Source organism: Penicillium angulare (genome assembly GCF_028827245.1).
Source record: "Penicillium angulare strain IBT 27051 chromosome Unknown utg000007l_segment0_segment0, whole genome shotgun sequence".
In the NCBI taxonomy this organism is placed as follows: domain Eukaryota; kingdom Fungi; phylum Ascomycota; class Eurotiomycetes; order Eurotiales; family Aspergillaceae; genus Penicillium; species Penicillium angulare.
In genome coordinates, this window is record NW_026623166.1 from 2,219,719 (window position 1) to 2,238,713 (window position 18,995).

Here is an 18,995-nt window from a genome sequence, read left to right on the forward strand (position 1 = left end):
GGTCAGCGTCACGAAAATCCTGCCTGGACGGGGTCCTGGCATTGGATTCGCGAGTGAGGGAATCATTCAGACAAACTGCCTACTTTTAACATATGTCTCGTGCAGTTCGAGACGACCGCTTTGAATTGGCTCATCAGTGGGCATTTCGAGGTGCCTATTGCGTAAAGCGGTTTTATTAAATACGACTCTAGGTATGGCCTACGAGAGAGCTTTGAATCGACTGAACTGATAATGTGATGATTGCATTTCCCAGTGGGCTGCCATGGCTCATTATTTAGTCTATCTACTGTGCAAGTCTTGGCTTCTTCAGTCCCCATGGGAGTTGCAGTCCCCAGGTGAGGTGAATACTGGTCCCTAGCACCACGCAGAGGTGCTTGCACATTGCCAGGGGGCCTTGATTTCGCAGATGTCCCTGCGGAGGCGCTTGATTTCGCAGCTGTCTCCTGCGGAGTCGCTTGATTTCGCAGCTGTCTCCTGCGGAGTCGCTTGATTTCGCAGCTGTCTCCTGCGGAGGCTCTTGGTGTCGCAGATGTCCCTGCGGATCCTCTTGGTAACGCATTTTTCCTTGCGGAGAACTTATTTGACGCAGCGGTCTCCTGCGGAGAACTTGGTAATGCAGCGGTCTCCTGCAGAGAACTTGTTGACGCAGCGGTCTCCTGCGGGTCTCAATTGTCATCACAGCGTCCCCCTGCGGAGTTCACTTGGTAACGCAGCGCCCCCCTGCGAAGCACTATTCTTATGTCACTGGGCTTGGATCAGCAACAGCCGTCGTCACGGAAGCCTCAGGCCCGAAGGTCAGAGGCGACACACCGCGGCCGCGATGTGTGAAGAAAGACAAATGGATCGGGGGAGGAGCCTGCTTTTATGGACTTCAGCTACGCTTTCTCGCAAATACCAGCAGTGCAGGTTTCTCACCGAGGACGGTTCTGGCGGTCGATGCAATGTCTTCACCGGTCTTGATCCATGAGCTGGACGATGCTGGCGTATGGATCGCCAATCATGTCGCGGCAGACAGCACCACGACCGTTCATTCCATCTGGGTGTGTAGTATTCCTGACTCACAGAAAGTGCTGGTCGAATCACAAAATTGGCGCAGTTGCAATCGGAGGGCAAAGAGCTGGCTCGCCCATGGTTCACACTCGTGGTACGGTGACCTCAGAGAAGTGAGTCAGAATGAAGGTCCTCAGCATTATGCTGCGCGTGCGAAAGTGCTATTGTGGAGGACGGTGGGCGGGACCATTGGTCTACTTCGAAGACGCCCGTCGAATTGCGTGCGGCTTTCATGTCACCTCCGCTTGACTATTCCCAAGTTCTGGCGGCTTATTGTGAGGTACTGAGGTACACGGCTTGACAGGTTTTGTCTTTGCTGCACATTGAGAGAATACAAGCCTACACGATTGCTATTCAAGGGTATTCCTTCCATACATCCATTACTGGACTTGTGCAGAGTCCCACGTGTCCACATATTCTACTAAGGGCTGATATTATGTGACCAAGATTGGCAGCGGAGAGGCTGCAGAGAGCTCTGAGTTCTTAGTGATTGTCAATATACTCTGAATATGGCATTACTATCAAAAAGCCCATGGCATATCAACTTAGTGAATAACTGTCTCCAATTCTCAACTTTTGGCGTGACGCACTTTTGTGTCTTTCGTAGAGTAGTGTATACTTTGCACCCGCTACTTGAGGAGCGGTGCCTTTTGCTGGAACGGCCGAAATGTAATGGAAAGCGATTCCAAGGACGCCGTGGAGAGTTTTCGGGAGTCGCACAAAATTGGGCAATCTCTCAGTCACCATCATTCTCTGGGGGCTTCTGGCTTTCCTCGCTGATCATTCACTGTCGTTCACTCAACGTTGAGGCACCAGAGTGGATATGGTGGCCCCACCTCGACCCACGGGCCGCACCGGTGTGGATCCAAGGTACCCGGTGTTGGCTCAACTTGAACGACTGTGCATTGTTATGGTCTTGCCAATTTGGGCTGCTCACGGTACACATTCTGTTTGAAGAGGAAGGGCAACTTTCACGTTCCCTCCAGCGCGTGTATTATGTGTCGTGTTCACATCTCGTTGTCCGCCCATACAAAGATCGTAGCAGTGATAATGGAGCGAGCAAAATATCTTAGTTGTTTGCAGTTATTAATTTGTCCGCTAGTTCATCGGGCTCGACGAGGGGTGAGAGAAAGCCAGGACGGTAGTCAAGTCAGTAATCAAAAAGAGGACTTTTTGGTGCTCGCCTCAACTTTGACTCTTCAACAAGTGTTTGTCATTCTATATGTTGTTGATAGAGCTCCTCTTTGCTTATCCCCGTTGAGTCAACTGATTTCGCGAGTGAATAAAGTTTACGACCTCATTGTCTACATCCCCAATTTGCCTTACCGGGACTAGAACTCTACCTCAACGATTCCTCATTGACAACTATTTGTCATTCCGCATATTCTTGGGACGCCTCATGTTTGCTCATCGCTGTTGATTCAACTGCATCCGCTGGTGAATAAACTCTGGTCTCTCAGTTAGCCGCAATTTTACTCTGCTGGAGGCCCTCGCCAGACCTCGTAGTCTATCTGAATCTTGGCTCCTTGCCAACTATTTGTCATTCGATCTATTATTGCTACGCATGTTTGCTCACCGCTGGTAAGTAAACATGTTTCTTTAGGGCAGAAAACTGCTCGCTGGAATGCTATGTTCGCTCTTGGATAGAACGAACTAGCAAGCCTCACAATCTGCCATTCTTGAGTCTTGACTGGAGCGCTGCAGAATTAAGCGAAAGACGAGGAACTCCGCCCTCGGAGGTATAAATATGCACCCATCCGTCTTTCTTGACGTTCCTCTTGCATCTCTCCTCGCACATATCATTTGCGAAGATTGACTTTGATCTTTTCTTTCGTCAACTACTTGTAAGTATACCCAGTCATCAGCTCAAGACTATCCATCACTAACTGATAACACTCTTCCTCAAAGCCCGATATACAAAGAATTCAATACGTGAGTACCACCCTTCCTTAGTTAAAGCTTACACTGACAACGTATATCACTCGGCTTCCGCTAGGCTTCCAATAGATCCACCGTGGCACGCAAAATCTCTACCAAGGTGAGGTGTCGAATTGGTTTGACCCATGAAAAAGGCACTATGTCCTATCTAACGATCTCACAATAGAGCTTCTCGAACGGTCTGTGTACAGTCAGATCTGAACACATTCGATGACAACCATGACAGGCTCTCTACCCCTGATATATTGAGGTAGAGCTTTTTTATACGGTAGGCCCAATAGCAACTCCGTGAGGTCAGTCGCTGATCAAACGAACTTCTATCACAGGAACCTCCTACAGAAAGGTGAATGGATTGATACATCACGAATACCGGCGAACGCTGAGTGTGATCCGTATCCCCTGATCTTTGATTGAGTCTATGTACATAGAGCTGACTTCCTTTCTGTGGCAGAGATCTTCACGGCCCCCTCCCCAAGTCCCGGCGTGGGCTATCCCGGATGCTGGATGGCTCATGAAGCTTTCTACCCTCTCGATCTTGGACTCGATAGCAAGGGACCAGTTGTCGAACAGACCACCCATCATGTACCCAAAGCAAGGCCGATCCCACCTCGAATACAGGAGACGCACTTTATATTGAAGCGTCTCTAGCCTTACGCCTTCGTCGCCTCGCCGACAGATACAGTAAAGAAGAAGCAGCTCGTCAACTTTATCAGCGATGAGGATGTGATGCCATCAGGTACGTATCCCATCGGCTGATCTCGCGCGCTTTCCATCCGGCTCTTTGCGCTACATTTCCACAAATTAACCCGCGCCTAGTTAGTTCAGAGCTTCAAGGTATCAAACGTGGGTGAGTGATTGGGCTTCTCAAAAAAAGTCTCTAGTGGCAGATCATTGACCCTTCACAGAGCCTGTCGATACACCGGCAGTAAGCCAGTGTGTACGCAATACATGGCGCGTGCCACTAAAATGAAACGAAAGCCCAGGGCCACTGTAAGGCTATATCGATGGTCACAACGTCGTCCGCCCACACTCCATCTGATCCGGCTCTCCCAGGACGAATAACCATTCATCTGCCTATCAACCCTTGCTGATATCATCGTGCTCCATGTTATTGAATGATGGAAATAGCCCCTCGTTAACCTTATTGGCTTCAGCACGAAATGGGTTGGCCAGTTTCGCCAAGCAAACTCAGTGTCAGCTCTAACCCATCGATCTCTTTTACGTATATTGGGAGAGCGTTCAACTAACAAGAGCGAGCTTCGTACACTCAATGGGCATAGACCCCGCAGTCACGAAAACTAACCTTCATATCTCAAGCTACGGATTATCGGTCATTTCAGAGCTCCGAGGACTGCGTCTAGTTATGCAGCCATGTTGAACGACTTCTTGGCTGGCAAGGGTTGCACTCACGTCTGTTCTCATATATATCAGCTACTTTTGGGGTTGATAAAGAGTCTCCCCGCTCATGCCTACCTATCCTTATTCTTCCTCTTTTGGTACTAATATAGCCAATAGTGCGACTGGTTGCCTCGTGCTTCCCACACCCACTCCATGCGTGTGTCAGCTCAAAATACCCTTCGATGCCTGCTCTGGAGACCCAGGAGATCAATCGCACTACGAAACTACTATAAGAAGCGCGTTACCCACATTACCCAACAGGTGGCTTTTTATCGCGTCCCCTCCTCATTTACATCCGTATGGCTGACTACCATTCCAGCAGAGCTCTCACGTCCATCGAAAGATTTGTTACCTGATCTCTGCTCACTCCACTGGTAATGCCGTCATCTCTTATCAAAAGCTTGGTTTTAAGCGGCATTAGACGCGAGGCCTGCTGCAGTACAGGCTCTGGAGGCTAACAGTGGACGGCTAGCGTGGCTCCCTGTCTCACCTCACCGAAGTCAACACCTACCGAGATGAACAGTTTATGACAAGACCTACTGTTGGGTCCGCATTATGCATTCCGATGGCTGATCTCCATTGTCATTAGACAAGGCCACTTTACATCAGCGTCTTCCGCCTCGGTCATCTGTGATGGTGCTGAAGAGACGTGCTCTTGGCACGCTGTGAGCTAAGCCTGTTCAAGGTGGGTTTCACATTTATCCAGAGGCAGAACTAGTGAAGAGTACTACTTATAGGCCTGTGGTGGCCATCTCGCCGTCGGCATGGCCACTTATGATGCGTCTGCGGTATCATTGATCGTCGGTTTGAAGGGGTGATACCCGATAATACATCCTGCGAGAGGATCAAGTTGATTGAAAACTTGACTCTATATATGGAGATCTGAGGAGCCAATTCCAATGATGCGGCTCCGTTCCGGCACCAGCATCAAATCACGATATCGTGTCCATGTGGCTGCGTGGACTTTCTGGTGGGCCGACTTATGAAGCAACTTCAAACACAAAGACAGTGCCAACCTTTCCAGCGCCTTATGAATGTTCAAGGCGGCCTACATTGACGGAAGCAGACTTGGGTCGCTGTTCTTGAATGGTCCGACGCGCCGCTGACTGGACTTGCCACAGCTAACTTCGCGTGACGTCATTTCCCAAACGCGTCTCCGCTGGGCTTCTTCGCGATGAGTGATCGCACAAGTGAGCATCGATGCACGAGCGTTGGGTTTTCCACGACGATTGGATCGTTCTCATCTGCGCTTTTCCAACGGCTGATTCTTCTTCATATTCTCTTCGCGCTGGGGCTACACCAGCTCACGCTCTTGACAATCCAACCGTTTGTGAGCGGGAAACCGTGTCAGACAAATAGAAAAGAGGCCAGCGGGAGCTCCAATGGTCCGAATAGTGCTCTAGGGATGGCACCTTGGCTCTTTACCCAACTCAAGCTAATTGTGCAATCAGACTTGCAACCAATCTTGAGAGCGCTGCGTTGACAGGGATGCGACGTTCAACAGTGGGATCAGCAGCAAGGTCAATCAAAAACTTGACTTCATGAGAGGTTTTGATACATGACGGGGTAACATTGCCGCAGCATAGCAAATTATGGGCTTTCACCGCGTCCCTGAAGCTAAAAGTCAACTAGTCCGACTTCCATTGGGGTAGCTCTCAAGCGCAGCTCGCCATGATAGGGCTTTAGCGGTGTGGTATTCGAGCTTACCTACTCGCTTAGCTTTTTTGTCTAGAACGAAAAGGTCGGGCTCTAGCAGATACCAATACACTACCGCGCAATGGAATTTGTTGGCACGACCGCTGCCTGGTGGGCTCTCGTGGGATTTTCTGAGGTCGGGCATTCAACGCGACCACAAAGCTTGAAGTCACGGTTTTGACATTAGAGGCTTCTCAAATGGAGGTCTTACCGTGCTGGGTGCCCTTATCAATCATATACTACTTGTCTACCTTGATCTAAAATGAACCCGGTGATGGCTTCACTGCAGCGAATCACGGGCGGAGTAGAGGCCAGGCAAGGAAGTCGTTCTCTTACTCATGGCGGGTGGTTCTGCTATGTGTGATGCACGATTTTTCTAAACGGGTCTACGGATGGTCCCATTGCCTGACATTCGGTCCCACTCTGGCGTGCTTGCGAGATGTCCTTATGCGGCCAGGCGGTTTTCAGTGCATGCTATGTCACAACAAGTGATGAAGAAATCAACCGCCCTTTTCTGAGCTTAAAACATCTAGGACGAAAGCAGATATGCGAGACTGACCGAAGGGCCACAAAAGATCGACGCCCTTGACACTGATAGAACTGATTTGGTCTTGTGCCCTCCGCTTCAACTCGAAGCCCCTGGTCGATTTCCGGTCCTTTCTTTTATCCAAGATCAATTCTCCCTCTCAAAACCACCCGTTTGATTCCTTCGAAACCTCGGTGATCGACGGAGTGGTGAACGTGGGCGTCTCTCTTCGGTCAGTCTAGTCGATCTGCGGGGCAATATCTGAGGTCTCTCTTGTTGCACTGCACCCGCTTGCAAATTTGCACTGGGGTGGATCTGTATACAGAGGGGGAGGAATCCGCTGACGGAGTATCGTATGGGGTAACTGCAGTGACACTCCAGCTTCTGGCTGCATCAGTGCTCATTCGAATCTGCAATGGCCACCCGCGTAACAGGGCGTCTTGAGGCTCTTCACTTCGGCTGCATCTCTTTAGTAACCAGCCTTTTGATAGACGCGTTCATTGCACTTACCAGGCGCAGCATGACTCGTGCATCTCAGGTCTGCATTGCTTCAACCACTCCTCCATACAACTCAAATGTGACAATGCTTGGCAGCGTCGACACTGCAGAATTACATTCTCGTTGGTAGGATTCCCATTCTCGGCGAGACAAAATATGCAGTATATGTCATCGACGTCTGTGCCGATTTCCAGACGGCGGACCTTAACGCCCTGCCTCCCCGGCTGTATGTGGGAGGTCGAGGTCGAGGCGGCGCTCTCAAGAGGATCAGTGAGGTGATTCAACTCGTGATGATCCACCTCATCCGCAGAAACGCTCCCGCCTCGATTTCCGTACGACACCTGGTCGGCCATGTCTTCGCCATTGAGCTCTTGCATAGAGGTGGTGCTTGCGTGGGCCATCTGCGCTCGGCTGTTGGTAAATACCTCGCCAGGCCGCTCATCAAAATTTCTTCTGCGACCCCAAACACGAAGAAAAGCAACAAAATCTCGCGCAGCATCGGGTTTCGGAAGAGGAATGGGAAAGCCGGAATGAATCATGTAAGATCAAGGAAGTGCTCTTCCTCCAGGTTTACATGTGGCCACGGTAGGCCCTATTGATATTACCTGCAGGGTGGCAGGCAGGAGACTTGCTACATCTCCAAATCATACCAGTCAAACCACCTACATTCCCCGGTCAGCGTCATTTCATAAACCCTGTCTTCAAATAGCGGAGAGGTACGTGATCTAATCGGGCTGAAGGGCCACGCTGTTTGATTGGTACGTGGAGATCTACTTTGAGAGGGTTGACTAAGTGCGGAAGAACATATTCGCCCTCAGCTCGGATCTATTCCAAGTAATGAAAGCTCAATTTCCCGGAGCAATCAAATCCGCGGAAGAATTTCTTTCATAATTTAGCGTTGCCGATCCTAGGATCTTCAAAGGGGGTTTTGGGAATGTCAGAGACTGACATGAGCTGTATACGATATTGGAGGATGTGGACCCACATAGCTTATCTGGGTTCCCCTGAACGCGAGGAAGTTCTCTCTCTTTAGCTTCCTCGCGCTACGTCTTGTATCTAGAGTCGACTATAGCTTTCTTAATATTGATTATTCATTCGGAAGACTCGTTCCTAACCAACGATACGTGAGATCCTCACAACTATGCCTAGATGCACTCCCGTCGATCCCAGAGATGGTTCAGAAGGCCTGTTTTGCTCCTAGAGCCTCCAGTCCGGGGTGGAGGCAGCAACAAATGAAGTCAGGGCCAAAGGCCGCCTCCACCGAATTTAAGGCCTACCTGGGGATTAATTGAAAAAAGGCTTCGTCAATCGTCAATGTACACCGTACCGCATAGGAACGGTAGTTACGATTAGAGAACTAGAAGCCTGCTAAAGCAGGAAATTGACCCCATCGAGGCGATCCTGCGTCATTTCATTGTTCCTCTTCTACCATTAAGAGACTCATTAATTTGGTACTGTGTCGGGTGACCGTTACCTTCCCAAAAAGCATGATTCAAATGACGTGCATGATCGATGAGTCATCGGGACCTTGGACGCCTACCCTGAGAACTTGACCTCCTTCCAACATCCCTCAAATTATGAACAACTTGTATCAAAGACCTGACATGGAAGTAGACGAACACTATAATCTCCGGACAATGCGAGGAAATGCACGTTGCAATATGTTCGAGGATGTCGTCGCAGAGGAGCATGCTTTCCAGTTTGTTGGCTCCGCAAACTCCCATCTAACGGGCGCGCGATCTGTTACCGCCAAGAAATATGCGCGTCAGTGCCTAGGAGATGTATCCGATACTACAATCCAGCAGATCTCAAGAAACTCCATCTGAATTTTATCGAAGGAAGAGTGTCCTCCTCGCCTACAGCAGTCAAAAAACTTCCAAGTGTTCAGTCGCGGTCTAAACTAGTTTTGTAAGACAAAGTATCTCGGCTTTTAGTACTCTTGGAGGACCCGCTAATGAGTGTTTTTACGTAGATGATAAAACCCCGAATTTAGTCTTCTTCGCCTTACTGGACACATCTAAATTGGTTCGGAGGCCTTGTTTCTATGTGTGGTATACCATTTGGGTAAGACTGCGCCCTGTCTTTATGGGGTACTTGGGTATCGCTGCTGCAAGCTTACTAATTGGCTTGCGGCTCGCTCGTGTATTATTAGTTCGTTATCTCGATGACCGCATTTGCGGGACGTTGAGCTTCCGCAAGGCTTATGGGGGAAGCCGTAGCTGGACGGGTGAAAGGATAATCCGAAATGGTTCTGTTGATTATCTCAGTTCCTCCTACTGGAGCGCGACGCGGCCACACCATTCGATTGACTCGACCGTCCCTTCTTGCTCATTAAAATTGAAGCAACCTCATTGAGCCCCTCTTCTTTGATTATCTTTGTTTGTATATATCGATCACAAGATGATAGGTGGTATACTCTGAATTCATAGCTTGCAGATGTGCGATCGTGTATCTGCTCCTGGAGATCTGGGGATAAAAAAAGCAAAAAATAATTCGCGGTACTCTGAAGCTGTAGATCATTCACAGGTTATAATTTCTTGACCAAGGTTCTCTCAAAGTCTACCTCAGATAATCCCTGTCCCTTTACCTCCTTTGCCTTCTCATGAACACGTTTCACAATTAAGGTAAGCTACAAGGGTGGAAGGCCCTTTTGAAGATAGAGACAAGGTGGCTGACGGGTGGCTGTACTCAGAACATGCGAGAGATCAGAGTTCGCCACTATGAATAGCTGGTACTATAACAAAGAGTACATGAATATTCAATACTTGGCAAAACTGCAGCTTGATTCGACCGATCATGTTTAAACCAAGGCCCTCAGTAGTACCAGGAACAACAACAACATCTTGAACCGGCCCACCTCGTAGTCATCATCAGCACCATCCCAGTTTGCTAGAACCATCAAGGTCTCCAAGATAACAGCAACCAGGATCGACATGCGAAACGTCGATAGTAGGCCTTATGGGGATGTAATAGATTTCGAAATCAAAAGATTTAAAGCGTGTATCGAAGTAAATCCAAAGACTTCAGGCATCTATGGCTGCAAAGCTACATCGGACACCAGTTGGCAGGCCGAAGGCCTTGGTAGATCTCTCATTTTGGACCTAGGTCCAGATTGGACTTAACCCCTGCTCCATATGCATTCAATTGATTCCTGGAGAACGATATTATTACATTCGAGACGGACTGAGATGCGAGCTTGTTGGAAAATGATCACCAAATTTCTGTTTGACTGCAGCTAAAAGCTGCGTCAGTCTGCGAGAGTCTCCGACAACGTAGCATCAGTATGCGCATTTGCTATGTCGCATGGCAACACGCGCCTTTCTTTTAGCATTCGCTCCGCAGGGATCGACAAATACTTCCGGTGACACGATCAAGAAGGGCTTGATTTTGGACGACCAAAACGCAAGGCGCCCTTTTCTTCCGGATAAATATATCTCCGTCTTTCCTTTCCATAGGCAGGATCGACTCGCCTTGCTGACCAGATGCACCACCACGAGTATGCTAGGAAGGTGCCGGTTAAAGAATCCATGTAAGGTCTGGTGTCATCTTGGACACGACCGGAGAAACCAGCTATGGTTGCCTAAGGTAAACTGTCGAGTTAGAGAGGAGTGGTTTACCACTATTCCTCTCTAGGACTAGTGTATACAGCGCCCGCCCGCATTTTCCATGTATTCCCCCTGAAAAGCAGAGATAGTTCTTTAACCAGACATAAATTCCCAACCCTCATGATTGGATCGAATTGTACTAGTGCATACGCGTTCGCTTCAGTCCGACATAAACTATTATCGACCTCTAACTAGTTAACTAGCGTAAGGCCGCCGGGGCTGTCGGCAAGTATTGTTTTGCCAGCGACAAAGACTGTAATTACGGTATCTTCGGTAATTTCCCGGAAGTATAGTACATCAAAGAAAGAAGTCGAGAAGAATACGGTCCAAACGTAATATTCAGGGGTTGTACGAAGTGTGTTTCTTCTAATCTGGCTAAGCTAGTAATTTTGTATGTGACGCGCGATCACGTAAGTCGCCAAGGAGCTAGCCGAAGAAGCTGTTATTTACAGTAAAATCGTACACGGTTTTACGCATTCCAGCAAACTCGACATGGAGTTCTGTGGGTCACGATCCAGTATTATAGATACAGGTATATCCCTAATGCATGAGTAGTACGTATCATGGTGACAGGACAATACCATCAGTACAGGGGATCCAACATTTTTGGATGGGTAACTTGGCAGCCATAGTGCACCCAAGCGCACCCGAAGCGGCAAAATTCTGTATTCTGATTGGTCTATTTATATGACTAAGCAAATTGTGAAGAGTAATCCAGACAAAAGTGTGCCAGATGGCATTCTTATATATGAGAAACCCAAAGTAGTGGGTCCATCCATCAGATTTTGGTGCCGAATGAAAATGTGTGCCTAACCTGGGCGTGCTAGAAACGGCAGTTTACTGTATAGTCAAATTAGCTCCGACCAGTCCATACTAAATGGAGCAGTAAGCGAGAGGAGTTTCAAAGTACAAAGGAAAATATATGAGTTAGACTTGTAGCCAGCTTATATCGTAAAAGTCTAGTATGAAAGCGGGTGTATATGATTATATTGATTTAATTAATATTTTTAATATTAATTATAATAATGAATTAAATTTACATAATGGTTATATAATCCGCTACATAGAAAGAATGACGTCTTCCTCATCTAGACTTTTCCCTTCCTCAACTCCTCCCACCGCACCAGTAAAAACCTTTGAAGGATAATGAATCTCAAGAATAGAGTAAGCCTTGACCAGGCTATCGACATTGTTGAAACCACCATTGAAGAAGTGGGCAACAAGCTTCGTGAACTGGATCGCCAAGTATGTGGTCATCCACTTGTCTGCATTCCTTATGCTGACACACAACTATCAGATCTGGTCAAATCCCGAATGCGCATTCGAAGAGCACCACGCCCATGACGCCATTTGCTCCTTTCTAGAGTCAGAAAACATCCAAGTCACGCGGCATGCCTACGGCTTACAGACAGCCTTTGAAGCGCGCAGCGGAAACAGCGAAGCGAACGGACAGCTTATCAATTTCAACGCAGAATACGACGCGCTACCTGGTATCGGGCATGCCTGTGGACACAATCTAATTGCCATTAGTAGCATCGCTGCATTTCTAGCACTATCGGCCTTGATACATCAACTAGGATTGGACGGGGGGACACAGCTGCTTGGGACACCGGCGGAGGAAAATGGGGGTGGGAAGACGATCCTGCTTCGGAACGGAGCTTATAAGGATGTGGCTGTGTCGCTCATGGCGTGAGTACCTCAAACTTGCTTCTCGGGCTTCCTAATAACACTGAAAATGCATCTAGTCATGGTGGTCCTACTTCAATGGGAGATGGGAAAGCCGGTATCTTGATGAACGCCCGACAACAGATCAACTGCGAGTTTATGGGCAAGTCTGCGCATGCAGGTGCAACACCGTGGGATGGGCAAAATGCCCTTGACGCCTTCGTGTCGGCATATACCGGCGTTTCCATGCTGCGTCAACAAATCCGTCCCGAAGAGCGGATACACTGTGCCCTTTTGGGTACGCCTAAGGTGGCAAATGTGATTCCTGCTTCTACCAAGGCTTGTTGGCAGGTTCGCAGTCCGACGCTGGGAGGATTAAGGAGCTTGGTGGACCGCGTACAGAAGTGCATTCAGGCGGGCGCTTTGGCGACGGGCTGTGAGGCCGAATTAATCCAGTAAGATCAGATGAGGAATTCTTCTACCTGGAATTGATATTAATTTATTCAGAGAGGATCATTATACAGACATCAAGCTGAATGGGACACTCTGTGAGCTGTACCAAGCACATATGGCCCACTATGGGCGTAATGTCGCGAAGAAGGCCTCTGAAATTTTGACCGGCTCGACGGATGCTGGTAAGCTTATTGATATCGGGTGAATCTCAGTGTGCTGATTGTGTCTAGGTAACGTCAGCTACGCCGTGCCCACCCTTCACAGCTTCTTCTCGATTGACGCGCCCGATGGATCATGTCCTCACCAGCCTTCTTATACCGAGGCGGCAGGAACTGATCATGCTCACGATCAAGCAATCTTGGTAGGTAAAGTGCTGGCTTTGGTTGGATTCGATTTAGTTACTGCACCGGACATTTTGGAACGGGTGCAGCAACAGTGGAAAGAGGCAATAGAAGCTGAATGAAGTCACGCCTGTGTGATATATGGTGCAAATAATTCTTATTTTTCCCTCAATCCCATCTGAAGAAACCATTGTATTCAAGGTAGGTATGAAAATTAAATCTCTTTTATAGCATTAAGCGATCTAGTATATCTACAGAAACGCCAGGACTGTTGAAACGCTGCCTCTCCAACCCCTTCAAATTTTTGTATCAATTTTTTTTGAAGACCGAACGCATATGGTGTAGCCAGCTCAGAGAGCCTCAGCAGCTAATGCTAGGTTGTCCAACACAGGCGATGCAAATATATCTGCGACCGTAATCCCCATCTTTGCCTTCCTTGCCGCCGCAACTAAGTACATAGCCCCTCTGGACGTTCCACCGAGCTCGAAAAAGTGACTATCCCTCCAAATTCTGTCGACAGGTATATCTAGGACCTGAGAGAACAACTCGCGGAGTTGATGCTCTGCTTGAGTGACGAGATCTTGCCGATAAAATCCCTCAATCTCCCGCAATTTTTCTTGCGACATGGAGACGACCATTCGCCGAAGCTCTGTCCGGGAAGCTTCTCCAGACCCACTGATCGTCGGTATCTGACTAATCGGCAAAAGCAATTTGGGAACTTTCCAGAAGGGAAGCGTATGCCGCAGCTGCGACGTGGCGGAGGCGATTTGGGTCGTGATGTGATTGTCCTGCACTATCAAGCCTTCAAGTGCAGTGCCGGTAGTACACTGCATACCAATTTTTTCGCTGAAGGAGATGAAGGCGAATAGCATAGCTGGAAATTGATCATGAGCGGGAATGGCTTCTACCACCACCATCTTGGCGGCTGGGAGCGCGGTCAGAATATGATTCTCGACCTCACTCACGTCCACGCGGTGGCCGTGGAATTTGACATTCGGATCCTTTGGCACAATGTATATTTGTTGGTCTTCATTGCCGTGGAAGCACTTTAAGTTGCGAATAGCTCTCTGGGGAGATTGCACGATAGTGGTTGCAGCGATACTAAGCGCATCGGCCAAACTCGCTGCCTGGTTCTCTGTCATGAATCTCGCCCAGTAGCCAATGTCGCATTTCAAAGTGGCTCCCGAGGAGGAGGCTAGTATGATTATATCATACTATTGATACTGTCAGTACATTCTGCTCGATGTATCTTGATCGAATGGGTCAACTTACCTCACCAGGCCCCTTGAGATCCCGTAACTTCAAGGTGATAGGACTGCATTCATCCTCTTCTTGTACAAAGTTAGGTAGTATGTTTACAGCGGTGTTAAAGCTGCAGTCGCCTACAAGGCCTAACGCGTGATACAAGTCAGGAAGCGATAAATGTTGATATGAAAGTCCCCGAATGAAGTCCGACTGCATTCGCTGGCCTGCCTGGAGTAGAGGTTCATTTTCGTTGAACTTCATGTGGCAGAGGAGGGTGTTGAGATATGGCCCGATTTTGTCTTCAACGTTGTCTAGGGGCACGTCTCGACCAACGGTCAGGTAGGCGAAACACACGTTATCAGACTGTGTGACACTGCGGAGCACAAGAGCCCATGCAAGGTTGAATATCGTAGCGACTGTAACGCCATGATTGTGGCAGAACTTTTGGTATTGATCTTGAACTGCGTCAAGTTGCACTGGCGCTCTTCTCCCTCCCTTCGGGTCCTCTGGCTGCCACGGCCTCAGCCTAGGGAACAAGCAGGGTATTACCCCTTCAAGGTAGGATTTCCAGTATGAAAGCGTTGGTCCACTCGGGAGACGAGCAAGGTAGCTAACATAGTCAAAATAGGAGCCTCTCGCACCCTCAGACTTGGCTGATGAAAATTCATTTACTTGAAGATCTTCCTCTAAAGCGTATCTTCGCGTGAACTCTTTGGCGATGATAGGCATGGATGAAGCATCCATAAGCGTGTGGTGGATGTCTAGCACGCAGAAGATCGTGTCATCAGGGGATTGACATATCTGGAATTTTGGAACCCAGTCCATCCCTTGACAAGGAGGAATTTCAGGCTCATCCTCGGGCATAGAGGATGAGATCAACGTTGTCTTACAGGCATCACCGACACCACGAACACCTTGCTTCAAGACGACCTGCAGAGCTAAATTATTCCTTGCACAAACCTCGAGAAAGACAGTTCGCAGAATGGGCTGCGAAGCACACAGCCTCCGCCACGTCCTCTCAAGAGTTTGGATATTGACGGACTGGCCAGTATGAGTCGCCACGACCTCCCAAATAGCTCTGGTATGGTACAGACGAGGGTCGCGAGCATGGCTGAACATCAATCCCTCTTGAATAGGTGAGCAGAGGCTTGCATCTTCTACAACCGACGTATCGGTTATACTTATACGAGCCAGCAGCGGTTGCAATGCGGCAAGATCATTCATCGGCTCCCAGACAGACTCGGACTTTAGATCCCCGGCCTCATCATCGCTCGGTGAGTATTCGGCCGATTCGTGTGCTAACAGAAACCCAGTCAAATTATATATCGTTTTCTTTTCCAAAACATCCGCAACGGTGAAGATATAATTCAGAGGCCGACATAGAGTGACAAGCCTCATTGCTGCCAAGGAGTCTCCCCCTAGTCGCATGAATGAATGATGAATACCGACCGGCGTATCAGTCAATCCCAAAGCATCCTTGAACAAAGTATGAAGATCATACTCCACTTTTGTGCTCGGCGCAATCATCATCTGGTCTTCGGATTGATAGGCCTCTAGTTGCCCACGGGTCAAGTTTTGGATGCTTTCAACCAAAGTTCTCCTAGCTAACTTCCCAGTCAGCGTCGCCGGCACTAACTCCAATGGGAGATATACGCTTGGAAGCATGTAGGTGGGCAGCACCAATTCCAAGTGCGCCCCGATAGTTCTGGCATTGGACAGGAAATCCTCGCTAGTAGCTCCAAGCGGCGAACGACTGGCAGCGTCATCACTTTGGGTCGCAGGATAATCGGGCGAATACATGAAGAGTGCCACGATCGGAACATCTTTCCCGTCACAGGGAATGGCCGCCTCTGCAATAATACGCAGGTTGGCCACTCGGATGCTAGATTGACATGCATTATGTGCATTTGCCTCTATCTCCCCAAGATCAACTCTCTGTCCACGTATCTTCACCATGGTTCCCTTTCGTCCCACATACTTGATCGCTCCACCCGCTGTGTATCTGAACAAGTCATCTGTCCTATACATGCGAGTGGGTGAGTCTCCCTTCAAACCCAGGTGAATACGCCAGCTTGGGGGCTTGATGAAAGCAGAGGCCGTGGCATTCGGATTATCCAAATATCCTTTAGCAAGACTAGGACCCTCCAGAATCAACTCCCCAACTGCCCCAATTGGCGCCATCAGATGATAGTTCTCCGGATCCACCAACCACTGGCGTACAATGGGAGAAGCCGGGAAAGCCTTTGGGTCGGATTTGGCGTTCATGGGACTTGGACAAGGAAGTCCAGCATGTTCGCTCATCCCATATGCCTGGATTAATTGAATTTGAGCAGCGGACCAGATCTGGAAATCCTGTTCACTCATTGTTTCACCCCCAAGGACCACAGTTTGTAACGTTGAAGGAGGTGAGTTTGCATCAAGGCGTCTGAGAAGAGAAGGTGTGAGCGCTACCCATGTTATGCCCATTTTCTCCATTTCTCCGGGAAGATTGTTTGTCCTGGCTGAGTCTGACATCACACAGAGGGTAGCACCAGTACTCAGAGCATAATAAGTCTCAACCACTGATATGTTGAAACTGTAGGCAGCGAATTGAAGAACGCGAGAGTTGGGCTCTATATTCCAAAATGCGGCCTGTAATGGCATGTGTGCAACGGCCCGTTGTTCCATAACAACCCCCTTTGGCAAGCCAGTTGTCCCTGAAGTGAAGAGGATATATGCCGGGGAATCAGGATTGGTGGGTAAATCTTGCATGCCTTCGTCGCCTGGGGGGCCCATCGTGCTCGTGATGGAAAAAGCTGTTTCGGTCAAAGTCGTGGCTCGCTCATATAGACTCTCGGAACAGAGAATCAGATTGGCTTTTGTGATTTGGACGATAGACTTTAGACGCTCTTGTGGGTGTGAAGGCTCAAGAGGAGCGAAAGCACCACCTGCTTTCCAAATGGCCAGTTGAGCGACAATAGTCCATTTGCTCTTCTCCGTCATCAAAAGAACTAAGTCATTTTGCTGCACACCCGCAACATCCCGCAGATATTTTGCCATACTGGAAGCGAGCGATAGCAGATCATGATATGATATGTCTCCATCCCACGCACAAATTGCGATCTTGTCAGGCTGCATTGCGGCTTGTTTATGAATAATCTCTAGCATGGATGGATTTGTGAATTTCCAATCCCTGGTGTGGTTCCACTGAACAACGTAGTCTTTGTCGCGAGGGCTGGATATGTGGAGATCTCCTATCCTTTTGTCTGGCTCTTCCAACACGGCTGAAATGGTTTGCGCAACAGTTGATGCTAGACCGCGAGCGTGGTCCTTCGATAGAAGAGAGCTTTGAGATAGAAATACTAGCTGAGGCGACTGTTTGGATCCTATATATGCTAATACGACCTGGCATTTCTGCAATGATTTGAAGTTAGCAAGCTAAATCTTTGACTTGAATGACTGAAGCCTACCAGCTGGCTGCCTCGCTGAAGTTCCTCAACTTGCTTTACCAAGCTATTACCTCCTTCAACCGCGCATTCCAGGAAGAACAAACCGGTATTCAAATTCACGATCGAGATATTATGCTCTAATGCTCCCAAAGAGACCGTTGGCTGATCCTGCAATCTTTTCCAAAACTCTTGCACGGTCTCTTGCCTTGGAACCAACGCCGAAGAAACAGAAAGACAGTCACGTTGCGGTCCCCAGAATGCAAAGGTGGCGTTTTCCGAGTCCACGTATCGTTGGAGGATAATTGACCATATCATCCGTAGGAATGTAGACACATCTAGTGAGAAGATCGTGCTGACTTTCTCCAGTAGATCAGTTGGTATCTCGTGTACAAGTGTCACCTCATCACTATCGCTTGGAGCCGCTGATTTCAAAGCGGGAAATTGCCCCACCGGTGCAGTGGAGGAAGGCTTCATGTTAACGAGTAGGAAGAAATATGATGGTCTAAAATTGAACATTCAAAGGTAGAACGGAATTGATAAATTTGTTGGAAGATAACGAGCTAGGAAGCCTAAGCTAAGGCAGATTTTTTGGGGTGCTCTTCAGGTGGGGAAAGCTCCATCTATCAGCGCCGACATTGGCATGACAGTAATCAGGTCGGTGACAAACTACGTCCCGTTACCAGTATCTTGTTCAGTATGGCATCAAGGGCACCATGAAAAACTATTTATTTCATTTTCATACGTATCCAATGCATATTCAATTGTCGAAAGTCAGCCTTCCATTTCTTCCCATCCACAAGTCCTGATCTACCTACCAATTTACATCTCCAATAGTCGCAAGGATAAGCGCAAATAAATATGGGTACACTGATGATTCATCCTAAGCGACATGAAGCTCCGTTTTCTAAGCATTGTTTTATTTCTACTATATTTTCCTTGGTTTGAAAGTAGACAAGTCTCCCTTGTGAAGTTGGCATCAAATCCCGATCCATCATTCCAACAAAGTATGAAGGAATTGTGACTTCATGACCTCTGAAGGCTATGGTTGCTCTTGATAATACTATAATCATATCTATGACGGCCTATCGAACCGAGCTCTCAAGCCTAGATCGATCGATGTGGTCAATCCTGCCTCAAGGTTCACAGAGGATTG

At 48.4% G+C, this 18,995-nt stretch overlaps 4 protein-coding genes across 4 annotated transcripts; 1 reads left to right on the top strand and 3 right to left on the bottom strand.

Moving 5' to 3' along the window:
* Positions 1-283: 283 nt before the first annotated feature.
* Positions 284-559, bottom strand: N7478_010103 (uncharacterized protein; the record flags this gene model as incomplete). The annotated part of the gene is made up of 1 exon (XM_056926317.1): positions 284-559. The coding sequence occupies one exon, from the start codon at positions 557-559 to the stop codon at positions 284-286; it is 276 nt and encodes a 91-aa protein (XP_056775687.1).
* Positions 560-6,840: 6,281 nt separating this feature from the next.
* On the bottom strand, positions 6,841-7,644 carry N7478_010104 (uncharacterized protein; the record flags this gene model as incomplete). The annotated part of the gene is made up of 2 exons (XM_056926318.1): positions 6,841-7,066; positions 7,118-7,644. The coding sequence occupies 2 exons, from the start codon at positions 7,642-7,644 to the stop codon at positions 6,841-6,843; spliced, it is 753 nt and encodes a 250-aa protein (XP_056775688.1).
* A 4,212-nt stretch (positions 7,645-11,856) lies between these two features.
* On the top strand, positions 11,857-13,291 carry N7478_010105 (M20 family metallopeptidase; the record flags this gene model as incomplete). The annotated part of the gene is made up of 5 exons (XM_056926319.1): positions 11,857-11,955; positions 12,008-12,399; positions 12,456-12,830; positions 12,883-13,010; positions 13,059-13,291. The coding sequence occupies 5 exons, from the start codon at positions 11,857-11,859 to the stop codon at positions 13,289-13,291; spliced, it is 1,227 nt and encodes a 408-aa protein (XP_056775689.1).
* Positions 13,292-13,519: 228 nt separating this feature from the next.
* N7478_010106 (uncharacterized protein) lies at positions 13,520-18,316 on the bottom strand (the record flags this gene model as incomplete). The annotated part of the gene is made up of 3 exons (XM_056926320.1): positions 13,520-14,383; positions 14,442-17,807; positions 17,864-18,316. 3 exons carry the CDS (start codon positions 18,314-18,316, stop codon positions 13,520-13,522), a joined length of 4,683 nt encoding a protein of 1,560 aa, XP_056775690.1.
* Positions 18,317-18,995: the final 679 nt, after the last annotated feature.